Here is a 21,200-nt window from a genome sequence, read left to right on the forward strand (position 1 = left end):
ATAACATAGTTCATAACGCTAAAAAAAAAGACAAGCATTCATCAAGTTCAGCCTATATCCCTACTTTGTTGATCCAGAGAAAGGCAAAAAAAAAACTTTTGAGTCTAGGTTTTCACACGTTTTCTGGAAAACTGCCTCTGCACTGCCAGAAGTGTGTTCAAAAGAAATAGGAAATATACTTCTCATTCCTACTGGATCCACTTCTGACTTTGGCTCCAAAACTGAAGTGGCAGTTTTTCCCAAAAAAAAAAAAGCCAGAAAAAAATTGTTTTGAAACCTAGCTTCAGGGTGCATTCACACCACGTTTTTGCAATACAGTTCCCATATCAGGTTTTTGATGAAAAATGGATTCCTCAAAACCGGAATAAACTGTATCAAAATGCGTGTACAAATTTTAACCCGTATACGGTTTGAAAAATGATTCACCGTATGGTGCAAACCGGATGGAACCGTACGCACATATGGTTCTGTACAGTTCCCATTGACTCCCATGTTAAAAAAAAACCATATACGGTTTAATACGGTTTTTCACCTAGACCAAAAACCGTGGTAGGCTATGGTTTTGGGTACTTATTGCAAAACGTGGCGTGAATGCAACGTTAGGCTGAGGTCAATTGCCCCATAACAGAGGAAAAATTATTTCTCGACTTCAAATATGGCAAGCAGAATTTCCAACATGCTTATTGGCAAACAGGAGCCAAGATATCAAACTATTTTTTTTTCACATTTGCTACTCTTCAATAAAGCTAATGTCTTCCTTACCCTTTATGTATACATTCCCTAAATGATACTTTTCAACAACATTGTTAAATTTGATTTGCTGATTTTATATATAAACATATATTTTTACTACGGTAATATACTTTGATGATTCCTTGTCTGAGGAAATTTCTGTGTGTACTCACAACAGTTTCCAACCACAGTGCCTCCAGCTGTTTCAAAACTACAACTCCTAAAATGCCCGGCTAGCCTTCGGCTGTCCATTCATGCGGGGAGTTGTAGTTTTGCAACAATTAGGCTGGGTACACACCACGTTTTTGCCATACTGTTTTCAATCAGTTTTTCTAAAGAAAACTGTATGGCAAAAAAACCTGGATGGAACCGTATGGAAACGTATGGGAAAAAGTAAACTGTATGTGTTTTTAAACTGTATACTGTTTCTAAAAGTGCATACAGTTCCGTCTGTTTTTATTTATTTTTTTAAACATACATTTTTGAAAATGTTATTTAAAATAAATACATTTTTGAAAATCTTAACTTTAGGATGCAAATTTGCATGTGCAAAGTAAAAACTGTATATGGTTTCCCATATGGAACTGTATACATGTGCGTTTTCCCATTGACATCCATGTTAAAAAAAAACGTATGCAGTTGCAATACTTTTTTTTTTAGTAAGGAAATATCGTATTGCAAGCAAACCGGATGCAACCGGATGCATCAGGGTACATACAGTTTTAAATTTTTTGGTCTATGTGTACGGTTTTCAATATGGTTCCATATGTTTTCTATAATGAAAATGTTTACGGGAACCGTACTTGAAAAACGTGGTGTCAACCCACCCTTAGAAGCACCTGGGTTGGAAAACACTGGTGTCCCCCATGTTACAACCTCTCAAAAAATTACAGGTTTTAAAATATTTAACTCTTTTGTTATTAAAACAAGGTTGTCTGCCATTTTTATTGTGTGCACCTAAAATGTCACTCGCAAGTCGCAACCCTTATGACCTTATTGCCTCATTAGTCTATTTATTATACTACACTGCACTGCAAAATAAACATTGAAATACAACAACTGCATTATTAAAATGGAATAGATCATGAGAATGTATCTTATGTTTCATTTAGTCAATTTAATTGATAAAAACTAGTTGAAAATATTAAACGATGACTTGGAAAGTGCTACAGTAGCATTAAATCAAAGCTGTGGTACTGAGATTTTTGCTCATTTCTTTGTCTCTTTTAGCCGGCAATATAAAGGTAGAGACCCACAGTGATGAGGAGAATGGTCGTGCCTGTGAAATGAATGGAGAAGAATGTGCTGAAGATTTACGAATGATTGATGGTGTCGGGGAGAAAATGAATGGCTCACTGAACGGACAAGGCACCAAAGCCTTAACAGGAGTTGGAGGTATTCGACTTCCTAACGGAAAACTAAAATGTGATATCTGTGGGATAATATGCATCGGCCCCAATGTGCTCATGGTACACAAAAGAAGCCACACTGGTAAGGCCTTACCATAATTCTTTCTTTGAAGGCCGAAAAAACAAATGCGTCATAGCATGCTACAAGTGTAGTGAACATGTGGCTTCATCTGAGACCTTTGGCCACTAACTCAATGTAAACTATACCTATCCAAAACAGCTGTGACATCAGCACTGACAAGATATTATATATATATATATATATATATATATATATATACAATGAAAGGAAATTTAGTTTCTCCTGCAAATACCCATTCTTTTTCATAAGGAAGTGTTCCTTACTAATATTCACCATATGTGCATTTTATAGAATAGTTATATTACCCATATCGTTGATCAGGGCCGCCATCAGAAATCTTGGGGCCCCATACAGCTGAAGTTCCTGGGCCCCCTCATAAGGCAACACCCCCCACCCAACCACCAAATCATTAACACGTTTCTCCTGACCTTAAACAGTTGGCCCAGCAGAAAATAAAATTATCCCCTATCCATAGGTGTCTTATCGTAGAGGGTCCGACTCACAGGTGACATCTTCTCTGGTCGGAGTCTTTCACTTTCCCTTTTCTTCTCCATCTGGCCCAGACTGTCATGACAATTTCTTCCAGCCACAGCTCGACTTTACAGAATCTGTCAAATAAACATTTTAGAACCTGCATTTTCCTGTACCTTCTCCTCACCTTTTCAAAACCTACACAAATTTCCCATACACAAAGCCCAAAATGGTAATAATGCTCCCACACAGATGTCCCACACAGTAGAAGTACCCCCTATTGAGCCCCACATAGTGAGAGTGAAGGTAGATCACTCTAGGTAGGTTTTTCCCCATTAGTTAGGAAGATTCCCCTATTTAGTATGTAGGAAGGTCCTCCCTATTAAACGGGTTATTCAGGAAGCTGTGGCACTGATGCTCCTGGTACCCACTCATCACCATTCATTTCCTGGTGATATTGCGAGGACAATACAAGTGCCCAGTCAGCCAATCACTGATTCCAGTGATTGGCTGTGGAGGCAGTTCCTGTTTGGATGAAACATCAGTAGTGTGATGATCCAGGACCAAGAGCGTCGGCAAAGCAGCTGTGGGGGACTGAAGGTGAGTATGGCTTTTTCTATGCCACCTTGAGCAGTATATAATATTTATTATGCCTTGATAACCCCTTTAATGAAGTAGGTCTCCCTCTTTAAGTAGGTAAGTATGTCCTTACAATAGGGACCCTGATAAGTAAGTACTTCCATTAAGTAGGTGCCCCCCCCCCCCCATCAGGTAGTAGGTACATCCTCCTCATCAGGTATGTATGTCCCCTCATCGGCTAGGTATGGCCCCTTATCAGGTAGGCATGTCCCCCCAGTAGATATGCTGGTAGTGCTCCCCAATTGGTATATATGGCCTCTAATGGATATGCCCCCCCCCCCCCAGGAGATATGCAGGTAAGGGCTCCCAAGTAGGTAGCTATGGCCCCTGGTAGGTATGTCCCCACAGAAGGTAGGCCAGTAGGGCTCCCCAGTAGGTAGATAGGGCCCCTGTTAGGTATGCCTCCACCCCCAGTAGATAGGCAGGTAGGGCTCCCCAGTAGGAGGATAGGGCCCCTGTTAGGAATGTCCCCCCAGTAGGTAGGCAGTTTGGGATCCCCAGTAGGAGGATAGGGCCCCTGTAAGGAATGTCCCCCAGTAGGTAGGCAGGTAGTGCTTCTCAGTAGGTAGATATGGCTTCTGTTAGGTATGTCTCCCCAGTAGGTAGGGCACCCCGGTTGGTAGATAGGGCCCCTGTTGTATGTCCCCCAGTGGATAGGTAGGTAGGGATCACTAGTTAAGCTCCATCAAGGCTCCCCAATAAGTCATTAAAGGGGTATCCCAGGCCAAAACTTTGTTTTATATATCAACTGTCTCCAGAAAGTTAAACAGATTTGTAAATTATTATATAAAGAGAAATATATAACCAATTCTTCTAGGATTTTACCCCGAAGGGTACACAATGAATTCCAAAATAATATAGAGAAATTTCAATTTATATAAATTTTATTAGACATATATAAAACAATTATATGAAGTTGTATACAATTACTCTAATCCTGGCACAGATATGATAAAGGTGAATATTCCACTGGTGGAATATTCACCTTTATCATATCTGTGCCAGGATTAGAGTAATTTTATACAACTTCATATAATTGTTTTATATATGTCTAATAAAATTTATATAAATTGAAATTTCTCTATATTATATTGTGATTCATTGTGTACCCTTCGGGGTAAAATCCTAGAAGGATTGGTTATATATTTCTCTTTATATAATATTTATTCCCGGCCGTTGGGGTTTCGGCATATAACCAACCATATCCTCGGATTTTTGATTTGTGAGCTGCACACATTTTCTCTTTTTCACAGATTCGTAAATTACTTCTATCAAAAAATCTTAATCCTTCCAATAGTTATTAGCTTCTGAAGTTGAGTTGTTGTTTTCTGTCTAACTGCTCTCTGATGGCTCACGTCCCGGGAGCTGTGCAGTTCCTATGGGGATATTCTCCCATCATGCACAGCTCCCGGGACGTGACATCATCATTGAGCAGTTAGACAGAAAACTTCAGAAGCTAATAACTATTGGAAGGATTAAGATGTTTTTATAGAAGTAATTTACAAATCTGTTTAACTTTCCGGAGCCAGTTGATATATATAAAAAAAGGTTTTGCCTGGAATACCCCTTTAATCCTTCCAATAGTTATTAGCTTCTGAAGTTTTCTGTCTAACTGCTCAATGATGATGTCACGTCCCGGGAGCTGTGCATGATGGGAGAAAAGTCCTTTATAGTTACATAAAAAATCTTAATGTCTATTGCTGGCTAATAGGTATTCTAAAAAAAATCTGAAGAATTAAGATTTTGGAATAGAAACATCTAGGTAAGGCTGGGTCCACACTACGTTTTGTCCCATACGGGAGCGCATACGGCAGGAGGGAGCTAAAACCTCGCGCTCCCGTATGTGACCGTATGCGCTTCCGTATGCCATTCACTTCAATGAGCCGACCGGAGTGAAACGTTCGGTCCGGTCGGCTCATTTTTGCGCCGTATGCGCTTTTACAACTGGACCTAAAACCGTGGTCAACCACGGTTTTAGGTCCGGTTGTAAAAGCGCATACGGCGCAAAAATGAGCCGACCGGACCGAACGTTTCACTCCGGTCGGCTCATTGAAGTGAATGACATACGGGAGCGCATACGGTCACTTACGGGAGCGCGAGGTTTTAGCTCCCTCCTGCCGTATGCGCTCCCGTATGGGACAAAACGTAGTGTGGACCCAGCCTTACCTAGATGTTTCTATTCCAAAATCTTAATTCTTCAGATTTTTTTTAGAATACCTATTAGCCAGCAATAGACATTAAGATTTTTTATGTAACTATAAAGGACTTTTAAATAACTAGCATTATATAAAAAATACACATTAATCTGCCTTGTCACATTCTTTTACAACATTGTCCATGCCACTGCTGTTTTGGAGCTAAGTATACATTGTGTATCCATTGTGGGCCTTACATATATTTCAGCACATACAAAATCACATTCATATGTAATAAACTATATTCTACTTTGTACTACCATATATATGGTATATCGTATAAATGATACTCAGGGGTGTGCCTATAATTCACTTAAAAGACTCGTTAACATAAACATTCCCAACTGTTTTTGTAGTATAAATGTTAACAGGGTTGTAATATAAAAAGTTTCTATAAAAAAAATAGCACATACCTCCTACTGATCCCCTGCCAGTGCCATTTTAGTGGTGTTGTTTCCTTTGGAGTTTCTTGTTTTCTATCCTTACACACCAATCAATTGCTGAGACAAGTCGCCACTGAGGCCAAGGATTGGATAAGTGGTCATATCCTGCATGTTGGGATGAAGAAAACTCCAAAGCAGCATGGATGGCGCAGTAGGAATGGCAATGGCAGGGGATCAGTAGCAGATTAGTACACTTTTTCTTTCTTTTTCTTTTTTTTTCTTTTTTTCTCCCCCCCCCCCTCTTGAGCAGTTTTAAGTATAAAAATATTTACTGAAAAAACACTGGTTAGTATCAGTATATCAGCATGTTTGTTCCTTATCTCTTAATGTCACCAAAAAATAGAATGTAAATACTCGGGGAGATATATATATATATATATATATATATATATATATGTGTGTGTATAACGCACATATATGTTACAGTACGCGCTTACATTAATGATTACACATACCTGGCTGAGATGGAAGAAGTCGGACCATTGGTATGTTTGTTTTATGCAGGGTTATTCTTTGTGCTCTAATTTGAACAAAAATGTATATATGTTAGTGTATTGTTAGATATCTGGTTTTAGAGTAAATTGAATTCAAATTAGATATATATATCAATATCGATATTGTGTATACCTGGATTAATCATGAATATATAGGGATCCTGAGTGGCAGTTTCTATAGATGTCAGAAACTACCACTCAGGATCCCTATATATTCATGATTAATCCAGGTATACACAATATCCATATTGATATTTATATCTAATTTTAATTCCATTTACTCTAAAACCAGATATCTAACAATACACTAACATGTATACATTTTTGTTCAAATTAGAGCACAAAGAATAACCCTGCATAAAACAAACATACCAGACCAATGGTCCGACTTCTTCCATCTTAGCCAGGTATGTGTAATCATTAATGTTAGCACGTACTGTAACATATATGTGCGTTATACACATATATATATATATATATATATATATATATATATATATATATATATCTCCGAGTATCTTTGTATTGTATGAGTAACGGGATCTCATACTTCAGTACTGCAGCTACCATATTCACATTTCCCTATTCTAGCGCTTGTTGGATACTAATATAGTATTACAATAAAATGTAAATACTGTTGCTGAGATATACAAATACCAAAACACCCAATCAAAAAGTATCAGCAATAAACAATGCATATACAAAAATGAAAAAACTTTATTAGAATTATACAAGTCATAAATTAAAATGCAATAGCACAGTGCACAGAACTGATAAAATACAGGAGGTATAGGCAACAAACACAGGAAAGGGAAGGTACAGATGCCAATCAATGGTAACCTCAGATATAAAGTATATCATTATAGGTACATATAAACCCTGCAGACAATGATAACAACTGAGAAAAGGCACAAAAGGAAGAATATAGTAGATCAGTGTAGAGCCAACTGCAGTAAGTGCAGGTGGCAGTTGGCTCTACACTGATCTACTATATTCTTCCTTTTGGGCCTTTTCTCAGTTGTTATCATTGTTTGCAGGGTTTATATGTACCTATAATGATATACTTTATATCTGAGGTTACCATTGATTGGCATCTGTACCTTCCCTTTCCTGCGTTTGTTGCCTATACCTCCTGTATTTTATCAGTTCTGTGCACTGTGCTATTGCATTTTAATTTATGACTTTAATAATTCTAATAAAGTTTTTTCATTTTTGTATATGCATTGTTTATTGCTGATACTTTTTGATTGGGTGTTTTCCTTATCTCTTAATGACAACTGATGTTTAGGAACCTTATGTTAGGAATCACCCCTCTTTGTCAAGGAAATAAAGGGGTGTTCCAGACTTAAAAAATGTTTAATATGCTGCTAGGGTACTGTTAAGAATTAAAAAAGAAATAATACTAATCCACTCCCCACAGCTCCTAGTACAGAACCTTCTGGTCCCGACACTGCTCCCTGCTTTCAGCTGCTTTAGAGATGGTGCAACAAAGCAGGGCCTGCTCGCTCAACCAATGACTAGACATTGCTGCGGCCAGTGATTGGCTGAGCAGGTATGTCCTGCTAATGCGTCACCTTAGAAGCAGGAAGAAGGGATGAGGAGCAGAGGAGCGGAAGTCTATGGGACAGGAGCTGAAGGGTACCTGGTTTGGTGAATTTTTACTTTTTTTTTTTTCCATAAAACCAAGCAACATATACAAAAATATATTTTGCCAGAATACACCTTTAAATAAAAGGTTTGCACTGAGATTAGTAAAACTTAGTTGGTTTCTACCAGATATAGGGCTACTCTTGTTTGTGGGTTGGCTCTGGTGCTGCTGACTGGGCCTGTTAAAGTAAGCATTGGAAAAGCTGAAATTGAGATCCTATTTTAGGTTGCGTTCACACGGCCGTTTGCCCCCGTTCCGTTTATAAAAAAAAACGAATTTAACGATAGAAACAGCTGATCAAACGGGTATCCGTTTCAAACCGTTTTTTAATCCTTTTTTTTTTTTAAATGAAAAATCAGCCACCTACAGACTCCTGCAGCCAGGACTACTACTACTCCCATCATGGAACAGACTTGTTTCCATGGTGGGAGTAATAGTTCCTGGCTGCAGGAGTCTGCTGGCGGCTGGGGAGGCTACATTAGTGCTTGTACTACTACCCCCATCATGGAACATACTCTGTTCCATGATGGGGTAGTAGTACAGGGGCTGAGGGATTGATCGCACCGGGTCTCACTTCTGAGACCCAATCCGATCAGAAGTTATTAAGAAGGGGATCGGGCGGCATGGTCCGCAACCCTGCGATGTACACTATGCATTTTACTTTCATTTTTAAATTCCCCACAGGGAGCTCTGAATGGCCCGTACTGAGGAGTCAATCAGGGCTCCCTGTGGGATTTTTAAAATGGACAATGTATATTAAAAGCGCTGTGGGGGGGGGGGGGCAAGATATATAGCGCTATATATCTAGCCCCCCAGCGCATTTATAAAGATATAACCCCCGCCAGCTCAAAAATATATACCCTGCAGTATATATATGTGACCCCCAGCAGCTGCATTTATAATTATATACCACCCGCCAGCGCAATTATCAATATATACCCCCCGCCAGTGCATTTATGTGACCCCCCCCGCCAGCGCATTTATGTGACCCCCCGCCAGCGCATATGTCATTAATGCAGCGCTATCTGTGAATAGTATTTTACTCGCAGAGCATCGCACCAGCCGCCGCCGCGATGCTGCTGATAGAATACTATTCATTCATAGCGCTGCATGGGCATATTATATAGAAGTGCTGTGGGGGCCAGATAATACTATATTTCTGGCCCCCACACCACTTCTATTACTACTCCCATCAAGGAACAGACTTGTTTCCATGATGGGAGTAGTAGTAGTCCCACAACTCTGTAGGAGTCTGCTGATGTAACCTTTTCTGAGCATGCTCAGATGTAATTATGGATATTTTAAACCTGGGTGAACCTTTAATGTCATCCGTTTGTCATAGACTTCAATGTTAAAATTATGATGTCCGTGTTTTCTTCCATTTTTTTCACGGAAGAAAAAATATTGCATGTGCCGTTTTTTTCTTCGATGAAAAATACGGAAAGGAGTGCAGACGGGTGCACACGGGTGCACAGGGATGTAAACGGATTGTAAAAAAATCTTATTGACATGAATGGGATTTTTTTTTAAACCGTTCTTAATCCGTTTACAGTCTGCAAAAACGGAACTGAAACGGGGATAAAAGAACGGGGACAGAGGCCATGTGAACGCACCCTTACTTTACAGACAGAGCAGAGATTGAGTCCATTAAGTGATACACGTTGTTTTAATTGGGTGCTGTATAATGCATTGTTTCCCTTGTAATAACATAATGAGGTGACTGTTACCCAGATATTGATAAAGTGATCCTAGATCCTTTGTCACATAATTGGAATATTCACTACTCTACAGTCTTCATGACACAATGCTCTATCACATGCTATGGATGTAAAGAGAGCTCTACATTGAAAGGGCAACAGATATTTGCATCCGAGGGGGTGTATTTAACCTCTTAAGGACGCAGGGCGTATGGATACGCCCTGCATTCCGAGTCCTTAAGGACGCAGGGCGTATCCATACGCCCGTGGGAATTCCGGTCCTCACCGCTAGCCGGTTGGGGACCGGAGCCGGATGCCTGCTGAAATCGTTCAGCAGGCATCCCGGCATATCGCCCAGGGGGGTCATTATGCCCCCCCCCCATGTCGGCGATCGCCGCAAATCGCTGGACAATTCAGTCCAGCGATCTACGGCGATTCCGGGTCAATCGGGTCTCCAGTGACCCGGTAACCCGGAATTACTGGCTGTTCGGGGCTGTCTCTGACGGCCCCGAACAGCCAGAGCCTGCAGGGGTGAGGTGGCACTGGTGCCACCTCACGATCGCCCTGATTCGTCGGCCAGATTACCGGCCAACCAATCAGGGCGCCTGCTGCGGGTGTCACTCCCGCACCCACTCCGCCCCTCTTCCGGAGGGCGTGAGCGGGTGCGGGAAGACGACCCCGGGTGCTGGGGACCCCGATCCCCGGCGTCCATGTTGGGATCGGGGCCCCAGGAGCGACGGCGGCGGCGAGGGACAGTCCTGCGATGGAGCAGCAGTAGGAGGTGAATTACAGCCTCCTGCTGTTGCTTAGCAACAGCTCCCAGCATGCAAAAAGGGCATGCTGGGAGCTGTAGTTATGCAACAGCAGGAGGCAGACCACCACAACTCCCAGCATTCCCTTATGGGCATGCTGGGACTTATGGTTTTGCAACAGCTGGAGGCATTTTTTCTTCTATGGAAAAGTGTACCTTCAGCTGTTGTATAACTACAACTCCCAGCTTGCACAAACAGCTAAAGTGCATGCTGGGAGTTGTAGTGGTGCATCTGCTGGTTGCATAACTACAACTCCCAGCATGCCCGTTGGCTGTCGGTGACTGCTGAGAGTTGTAGTTTTGCAACAGCTGAAGGCACACTGGTTGTGAAACCCATTATTTTTTTTACCTAACTCAGTGTTTCACGACCGGTGTGCCTCCAGCTGTTGCAAACTACAACTCCCAGCAGTCACCTTACACAATGCACCGTACATGCTGGGAGTTGTAGTTTTGCAACAGCTGGAGGCACACTGGTTTTGAAACACTGAGTAAGGTCACAAACTCAGTGATGGATAACCAGTGTGCCTACAGCTGTTGCAAAACTAAAACTCTCAGCTTGTAAAGTCTGTCAGCGCATGCTGGGAGTTGTTGTTTTGCAACAGCTGGATGTCCCCCCCAATGTGAATGTACAGGGTACACTCACATGGGCGGAGGCTTACAGTAAGTATCGGGCTGCAAGTTTGAGCTGCAGCAAATTTTCTGCAACAGCTCAAACTGCCAGCGAGAAACTACTGTGAACCCCCGCCCGTGCTACTGTACCCTAAAAACACTACACTACACTACAATACACTACCACAAAAAATAAAATAAAAAGTAAAAAACACTACATATACACATACCCCTACACAGCCCCCCTCCCCTCCCCAATAAAAATGAAAAACGTCTGGTACGCCACGGTTTCCAAAACGGAGCCTCCAGCTGTTGCAAAACAACAACTCCCAGTATTGTCGGACAGCCGTTGACTGTCCAGGCATGCTGGGAGTTTTACAACAGCTGGAGGCACCCTGTTTGGGAATCACTGGCGTAGAATTCCCCTATGTCCACCCCTATGCAATCCCTAATTTAGGCCTCAAATGCGCATGGCGCTCTCACTTTGGAGCCCTGTCGTATTTCAAGGCAACAGTTAAGGGTCACATATGGGGTATCGCCGTACTCGGGAGAAATTGTGTTACAAATTTTGGGGGGTATTTTCTGCTTTTACCCTTTTTAAAAATGTAAAATTTTTGGGAAAAGAAGCATTTTAGATAAAAAATTTTTTTTTTTTTACATATGCAATAGTCGTGAAACGCCTGTGGGGTATTAAGGTTCACTTAACCCCTTGTTACATTCCCCGAGGGCTCTAGTTTCCAAAATGGTATGCCATGTGTTTTTTTTTGCTGTCCTGGCACCATAGGGGCTTCCTAAATGCGGCATGCCCCCACAGCAAAATTTGCTTTCAAAAAGCCAAATGTGACTCCTTCTCTTCTGAGACCTGTAGTGCGCCAGCAGAGCACTTTTCACCCCCATATGGGGTGTTTTCTGAATCGGGAGAAATTGGGCTTCAAATTTGGGGGGTATTTTCTGCTTTAACCCTTTGTATAAATGTACATTTTTTGGGAAACCAAGCATTTTAGGTAAATTTTTACATTTTTTTTTTTTACATATGCAAAAGTCGTGAAACACCTGTAGGGCATTAAGGTTCACTTTACCCCTTTTTACGTTCCCCGAGGGGTCTAGTTTCCAAAATGGTATGCCATGTGGGTTTTTTTTGCTGTCCTGGCACCATAGGGGCTTCCTAAATGCGGAATTTTTCAGAGCAAAATTTCCTTCAAAAAGCCAAATGTGACTCCTTCTCTTCTGAGACCTGTAGTGCGCCAGTAGAGCATTTTTTCACCCCCATATGGGGTGTTTTCTGAATCGGGAGAAATTGGGCTTCAAATTTTGGGGGGGATTTTCTGCTATTACCCTTTTCAAAAATGTAAAACTTTAGGGAAACCAAGCATTTTAGGTAAAAAAAATTTTTTTTTTTTACATATGCAAAAGTCGTGAATCACCTGTGGGGTATTAAGGTTCACATTATCTCTTGTTACGTTCCTTGTATGCCATGTGGGGTTTTTTGCTGTTCTGGCACCATAGGGGCTTCCTAAAGGTGACATGCCCCCCAAAAACCATTTGACGCTCCTTCCCTTCTGAGCCCTCTACTGCGCCCGCCGAACAATTAACATAGACATATGAGGTATGTGCTTACTCGAGAGAAATTGGGTTTCAAATACAAGTAAACATTTTTTCCTTTTTACCCCTTGCAAAAATTCAAAAATTGGGTTTACAAGAACATGCGAGTGTAAAAAATGAAGATAGTGAATTTTCTCCTTCACTTTGCTGCTATTCCTGTGAAACCCCTAAAGGGTTAAAATGCTTACTGAATGTCATTTTGAATACTTTGGGGGGTGCAGTTTTTATAATGGGGTCATTTATGGGGTATTTCTAATATGAAGACCCTTCAAATCCACTTCAAACCTGAACTGGTCCCTGAAAAAAAGCGAGTTTCAAAATTTTGTGAAAAATTGGAAAATTGCTGCGGAATTTTGAAGCCCTCTGGTGTTTTCCAAAAGTAAAAACTCATCAATTTTATGATGCAATCATAAAGTAGACATATTGTATATGTGAATTAAAAAAAATTATTTGGAATATCCATTTTCCTTACAAGCAGAGAGCTTCAAAGTTAGAAAAATGCAAAATTTTCTAATTTTTCATCAAATTTTGGGATTTTTCACCAAGAAAGGATGCAAGTTACCAAAAAATTTTACCACTAAGTTAAAGTAGAATATGTCACGAAAAAACAATCCCGGAATCAGAATGATAACTAAAAGCATTCCAGAGTTATTAATATTTAAAGTGACAGTGGTCAGATTTGCAGAAAATGGCCAAGTCCTTAAGGTGAAAAAGGGCTCAGTCCTTAAGGGGTTAAAATAGTATCTTTGATCATGTTTAATTCGACCATGGTTGCCCTTTGCACAAAGCATACATATTTGGTATTGATATACATGGACCTGAAAAATCTATTTATGGGTCCAGTCCTTGACCTCTCAATGTACCTTCTTGTTTTTTTGTTTTTTTATCAATTCCACTTCAAAGCTTTTGTGGATTTCATGTTCTTTTACACACATGAAGAATTATCAGGCACACCCCTAATGTGGCTACAGTTTCCACTGATATGACAAAGCCCCCTTACCTAACACATTACTTATAAAAATCATTTGGTATGCCAGTAGGGGCAGGTCTACAATTTCTTAAAATTTTTTTAAAATGTTGTTTCTTTACAACTGTTTAGTGTATATGGATACAAGTCCTTTTTGTAATCATTAGGTACAGATAAATATTAAAATGTTAGGTCATGGGGCTTCTTGTATTAATATCAATTATTATATATTAGTAGCTTTAAAACTTGTTTTCATTACACATGTCCATGCACTTTTTATATTAAAGGGATAATCCTACAAAAAATATTGTTTATTCTTAAATTCAGACACAATTTTTTTTGCATTTATGCTTATAAAAAAATGCTAATAACACCATGACACTCTGACATTCCAGAAATTGTATCAGTATAGGGTCAATTGCTGTTTCTTTTCAATAGTTTTCTGTGTCCACCTCAGTAAATGTGCAGAGGTTGACACAAATGCTTAGTCTTGATCCTCTGTCTCTTCTCCAGTGGGTGTATGGAAAGATCCCTGGTATGGTAAGCTAGATACCTTTAAAGCTGGAGCGTCTTCTCTGCCTCTTAGTAGAGATGCTAAGCAAGGACAATTGCAGTTCCTTCTCTGTCAAGCAGAGAAAACACTGCCACTCAGTGGTGGTAAGGTGGACACGGCTATTGAAAAAAATAACAGGTGGTATTATGCTGATATTATTCCTGAAATATGTGGGGGTGTGAGCATTTATTTTAATAATAAGGTATACACAACAAGTGTTCATAATTAGGGGCTGGAGCTAGCTATTAACAATATTCTTTGTGAATATCCCTTTTGTACGGTTTTTAAATAGCTACTTGTGGCTTGTCCTACACTATGAGATGCAGATGTAAAAAAATGTAAACCTAAAGGGTTGCTCCTTTTTGGCCTGGCACAATATCTTAGAAAAGTTCCTTGACAATAAGCTTATCTTAAAGTGGGCCCCTAGAAATTAGCTGCAAACAAGAAAGGCACAAGAAAAAAAACGCCAACATATTTTATTCACCCCTTAACAACATTGGTGGTGTTTGTATTCACTCATCGGACCACAGGCAGTACGATTGTTGGGGTCTGATGAGTGAAAAATATGGCCAAGGCTCTGCTTTCCTGCTCTGCTTCTGCTGCTCTGGGGTTCTTCTTGGATGGTCTGCCCACAAAGGCAGGTCTGCCCACCAATATCATTAATCAGTGCTATGCCTTTGCATAGCACTGAACAGTAACAGCATTCCAAAAATTGCTATCAATAGTTCCCTATGGGGACTTAACAAATCTAAAATAATTAGCTAAGAAAAACTTTTTCAAATGTGTGAATAAGCCCCCTTTCCCCCATTAAAAATAAAAATCGACCCTTTTTCCATTTTACAATATAAATTGTTATTTAAAAAATGAATAAAAAATATTTGATATCGCCAAGCATGAGAGTATAAATGTCCAAAATATTAAAATATAATGTTAATGATCGGCATAAACATACTTATTTTGTTAAAAAAGTTATTTTTTTTTTTTTTGTAAAGCGGTACAATTATAGGATTGCATGTAAATATGGGTATCATTTTAATTGTATCAACCCACAAAAGAAAGATTATGTTTAATTTTTTTTACTGTAAAGTGCACTCTGAAAATACAAAACCCCCAAAGTTTGCAAAATTGTAGTTTTCTTTGCACTTTTCCTCTACAAAAAATTTTTTGGGTTGTGTCATGCATTTTATGGTAAAATGAAAGGTGTCATTACAAAGATCAATTGGTCACGCCAAAATATAAGCCCTCATATAGCTTTGAAACGAAAATGCAATAAAATAGACTTAAGGGGTTAAATTAACTGTCAAACATGTTACATAATCCTGCAACCATGAGTGTTTGTGGCATAATGGTAGCTATACACAAATAATGACAGACAGTACAGCATTTGCTGCTTGGTTTAGAAAAAGGAACAGAAAGCCCAAGGGGGATAAGTCCTTCCAGCTACTGCTGGGGGGAAATGTTGAAGGGAATGTGTCAGCTGCAATTTACATTCCAAACTGCTGACAGCTCTTAGGACAAGAAAACACATTGTCCCAGTTTCCCATAGCAACCAATCAGATCACTTATCCATAACATAGCAACATTTTTAACCCCCTAAGGACGAAGCCCATTTTGACCTTAAAAGAGTAGTCTTCTGAAAAGTATTTCCAGTTCGTTATGCCAGAGCTGCAAAAAAACAAAAACATTTTAACTCACCTTCCTCCGTTCCCCCGTAGCACCGCTACAGTTGTTCGGTCCTCCGGTCTGATCTTCTTCCGTGTGCACAGACCATCACACTGTGCTCAGCCTATCACCGGCCGCAGTGATGTCCCGCCTTGGCCGGTGATAGGCTGAGCGCAGTGTGATGATCCAAGCACACGGAAGAAGGAAAAAGGCTGGACCAGAGGACAGAACAGCTGTAGCTGCACTACAGGGGAATGGAGGAAGGTGAGTTAAAGTTTGTTTTCTTTTTTTTTTTTTTGCAGCCCGGGCACGACGGACTGGAAATACTTTTTAGAAAACTACTCCTTTAAAGGGTTACTCTGTTTGAAACATCTTATACCTATCCAAGGGATAGGGGATAAGATGTTAGATCGCGAGGGTCCCGCCACTGGGGACCCCCACGATCTCCAGGCCCGCAGCGGCGGTGTCCAGAACACGGAAGCTTTCGTGACGTCACACCACGCCCCGTCTATTCATTTCTATGGGAGACGGCGTGATGGCTGGTACATAGCCGTCACACCTCCTCCCATAGATGTGAATGGAGGGGGTGTGGTGGCCTGCATTGCCACTCATCGGGCACTGAGTGGAGTGCGCTCCGTAAACCAAATGACAGGGGTGCCGCATCGGAGATCGCGGGAATCCCCAGCGGTGGGACCCCCGCAATCTAACATCTTATTCCCTATTCTACCTAATAAACTTTTATTAGGGAAGGGGTTAATTAACTTTTTTTTTAAACTTTTTTTTTTAATACCATAGAGGGCTATACCATGCAATCTTCTGATTGCACACACTGTTCAATGCTATGCCATAGCATATCATTGATCAGTGTAATTGGTGCGCTGCTGCTTCAGCCTGCGTGGCTGGCTAGGAGCAGTAGAAGAGCAATCAGACAGCGAGGAGGCAGGTAAGGGCCCTTGCGTCATCCACTCAGAGGATCGGGACCAGAAATGTCACCACGGATGTCCCGATCATCTCCAGCTAATCGACACTGTTAACCCGCAATCAACTTTGATCATGGCATCTAATGGGTTAATGCCCGATCGGTGGACCCACGGATTAACCGTGGGTCCTAGCTGCCCGATCAGTGGTGCCCGGCACACTCGGTCCTTAAATACCAGGCCGCAAGGGCGTACCTGTATGCCCTTCATCCTGGACAAGTTAAAGGGGTAATCCAGGAATAGAGAAAAAAATGCTACTTTCTTTTCTCCAGGTTGGGTATGGTTTTACAACTTGGCTCCATTGACTTCAATGGAACTGAGCTTGAGAACCACACCCACCCTGGACACAGACGGGGAGCGGTTTTTGAAAGTAGCTCTGTTTTTCTATACCTAGATAACCCCTTTAAATCTCTGTTACCATGTGTCATAGAGGCATTCCCAAGACTGATATTTTGAGGGCTGAAACACCTCCTTTTCTATGTTATGGAAACACAGACAGTTGGCCATTGGCCCAGATTTATCAAACTGTATGAGAGAAAAAATAGAGTCAGCCAATCACAGCTCAGGTTTCATTTTACCACAGCTCATTAGCTGAGCTGTGATTGGTTGCTGTGGGAAAATCACTAATTTTTTTCTCACACAGTTTGATAAATCTGGGCCAATATATATGAGAGGTGCCATGTGCTTCCTTGCCCTAACAACTATCTAACTGTGTCAGCTGTTTGAAACATGAATTCCAGCTGACGGATTCCGTATTAGTACTCTTCTAGCACATGTAGATTTGTTTTCCATTTGGGCTATTGCTATACATAACATTGGTAGGCCAGATTCACATTTTGAAGGAGAGGTGTGGCAAAACAACAAGCCACTAATGCACTAAACCATGTTTGCACATTTTTTTAGGCAATTGTTAAAAATAGGGAAAAAATAGAGGTAGAGCATCTTGCTGTGGGCTGCAGTGTATAAACCGGATTCTTAGAATGCCACTGCTGCCATAAAGCAGAAAGGCTGTAGTGTTGCATCATAAAGTTAAAGGACAACTGCAGCGGCATTACACTTATACCCTATCCACAGGATAGGGGATAATTGTTTGATTGCGGGGGGTCCCCCCCGATCTCCCTAACGGGGTGCCGCCATAAGCGCTCATGGTGAGCACTAAGGCACGTAGCGTCGACCTAGAGGTCGACGGTGACGCCCCGTCTCCTCCCCGTCCCCATACAGTTCTATGAGGGATGCGGGGAGGCACGAATGCTGCAACGGATGCGGAGGAGGCATGCCGCGGCCCCGTACAGGAGATCGCCGGGGGCCCCAGCGTTCGGATCCCCCGCGATCAAACACTTATCCCCTATCTTGAGGATATGGGATAAGTGTTTGTAACGCTGCAGATGTCCTTTAAAGGGGTTATCCAGGGGGGGAAAAAAGAGCTTATTTCTTTTAAAACCTGCTTCCTCTTTCTCTAGTTTGGGTGTGATTCTGCAGCTCAGTTCCATTGAAGTGAATTGAGCCAACTGGTAATACCACACACAACCTGGGGACAGATGTGGAGCTGTTTTTGAAAGAAATGTGCTCTGTTTTTCTATTTCTGGATAACCCCTTTAAGCCATCAGCAGGATTGTAAGAGCATTCCTTTGACAAACTGTAAAATAGTACTCTAAAGTATTTGCATATGTTAATTTATTGCAAAGGTGGTTGAGAGTACACACTCGCTATTGGCTAAGTTTGCATAATGCAATCACATTTACTTTAGTTAGCTGTGGTGCAAGCAGCACAGCATGAAAGCCGCTAGGTAGCACTAGCCTTAACAGTGCACTTATGCAGTTTTGTGTTTTGAAGAGCATCAAAAATGTATTCTGTTATTGCCAGTAGTTTTTTTTTACAGGTTAAATATATTTAGAAGCTGTGTTCTATGCTATCAATAACCAAATTGCCAATCCATGGCAATGCACAGAAAGGGATTTTTTAATGTGCCTTTATTTTGTTTCTCTGAACACAAGGTCAGGAAAGAAGACACTGTGTGAACTCAACCTTCTAAAGGGAACGTATGGAGAAATCCACTCTAGGAAGTTATACATGATTAAACATAAAAGCTCATCTGCATCTCTGTTGCATGCCTTTATTTGTAGTGTTGTGCTTTTTTATGTGTAAATTTCTGTTAGCATGGTTGTAAGAAAAAAAAAAAATGTACTCTGGATATCTAGCCAGTATATCGGTTATATTAGTTGTTGGACCTATTTCATTATTGAAATGTATGCTTTTGTTATGTGCGTCACACTCTAAACTTTAGATATCAGTGCAATTTGCTGGCTACACTGAAAATGGATAGGACGGAATGCAGGACTAATTGTGCCACTTTTCATATTTGATATGGACGATTCTTTTTGATCTGCTTTAATACTTGGATCACAAGATCTTTGTTGTTTACATCAATACCAGGAGCAGGTTAAATATTTATCAATCTATATATATAAAACTAAAAAGCATACCTGTCAGATCCCACAAAAATTTTTATTTTATTTTAATTATATGTTACTCAGTACCTCATCTGATCATGTACATGTAGTTATGTCTCTATCACCGATATTTCACACACAAAAAATAGCATATTACAGCTGCTCAGTATCTTTTCCATCTTGTCAAAGGGAGGGTGTGTGTCCTTCTCCTGTCTGTACTGTTATGACTCCTCCCCCTTCCTCTCTCTGCCTATAGCTTTTGCAAAACTACAACTCCCAGCATTCCCATATATCCTTTGACTGTCCAGGCATGCTTGGAGTTGTAGTATTGCAACAGCTGGAGGAACATGTTTGGTAAAACTCTGTGTTACAGCGTTGTTACTGCAGGCTGTGTTCCTCCGGCAACCTTGTCAATCAGCCATCTCGTATCCATGACCCTTGGACACACTCATGCTGCTGTGGGACTCATCAGTGTTCCAGGAGGTATGGGGACCCCTAGTGGTGGGATTTTCAAAGGCAGTTTTCTTTATTAAAATTTACATTTGTTTAAGAGACGTACATTAAAAAAACTATTGTTTAGCCAAGATGTACAACATAAAAAGTTTTTATATCTGACAGTGCCCATTTAATGTGTGTATGTGAATATGTGGGTATGTTTGTACGCATCCAATGCCCTGCATTAACCCTTTAGACGCCACGATTAAAGTTGATTGCGGCACCTAAAACTAAAGTAAAAGAATCCCGGCAGCTCAGCGGAGCTGATCAGAACTATCGCGACAAAATCGCGATGTTCCGATCAGCTTACTGGACGACGGGAGGGTCCTCACCTGCCTCTCCGTTGTCCAATTGGCAATCTGCTGCTCCATGCCTACGCAGCAGGCAGGAGTAGCAGAGCACCGGTTACACTGACCAATGCTTTGCAATGGCAGAGCACTGATCAGTGTATGCAATCAGAAGATTGTATGTTGTAGCTCCCTAAGGGGGGTAAAAAAAAGTGTAAACATTTTTTTTAAATAAAAATTCAATAACCCCTTCCCTATTAAAAGTTTAAATCACCCCCTTTTCCCATTTTTTAAATAAAATAATGAAATAAAGAATAAAAATAATCATATGTGGTACCGACGCGTGCGTAAATGTCCGTACTATTAAAATATTAGGTTAGCTAAACCACACGATCGATGGCGTACACGTAAAAAAATACCAAATTCCAAAATTGTGCATTTCTGGTCACTTCATGTACCATAAAAATATTTATAAAAAGCGATCAAAAAGTCCAATCAAAACAAAAAGGGAACCTATAAAAACTACAGATGATGGCACAAAAAATGAGCCCTCATACTGCCCCGTAAACAGAAAAATAAAAAAAAGTTATAGGGGTCATAAGATGCCAATTTTAAACATAATAATTTTGGTGCATGTAGTTTATAACATTTTTTAAGCATTAAAATAAAATAAAACCTATATAAATTGGGTATCCTTGTAACTGTATGGACCTATAGAATAAAGATAAATAATTTTTACCAAATATTGCACTGCATAGAAACGGGAGCCCCCAAAAGTTACAAAATGGAGGGGGTGTGTCCTTCTCCTGTCTGCACTGTGCTGACTCCTCCACCTCCCTCACTCTGCCTACAGCTTTTGCAAAACTACAACTCCCAGCATGCCCATACATCCTTGGACTGTCCATGCATGCTTGGAGTTGTAGATTTGCAACAGCTGGAGGCACACTGTTACGCTATGCGCTCCGGCCTCACACGCT

The 21,200-nt window shown here is 40.8% G+C and overlaps 1 protein-coding gene across 23 annotated transcripts in view; it reads left to right on the forward strand.

Annotated features, from left to right (window-relative positions):
- IKZF1 (IKAROS family zinc finger 1) overlaps positions 1-21,200 on the forward strand; it is a 373,972-nt gene that overhangs the window by 299,949 nt on the left and 52,823 nt on the right. For 19 of the 23 annotated variants that reach the window (XM_056520296.1, XM_056520301.1, XM_056520299.1 and 16 more), the window contains one exon: positions 1,963-2,223. The exons of 2 other annotated variants lie outside the window; for them this stretch is intronic. In XM_056520296.1, the coding sequence (XP_056376271.1) occupies positions 1,963-2,223 (261 nt within the window). The remainder of the gene's footprint in view (positions 1-1,962; positions 2,224-21,200) is intronic. 2 more of the 23 variants (XM_056520298.1, XM_056520300.1) reach the window with 1 other exon arrangement.

The sequence above is a fragment of the Hyla sarda genome, chromosome 5 (genome assembly GCF_029499605.1).
Source record: "Hyla sarda isolate aHylSar1 chromosome 5, aHylSar1.hap1, whole genome shotgun sequence".
Classification (NCBI taxonomy): Eukaryota; Metazoa; Chordata; class Amphibia; order Anura; family Hylidae; genus Hyla; species Hyla sarda.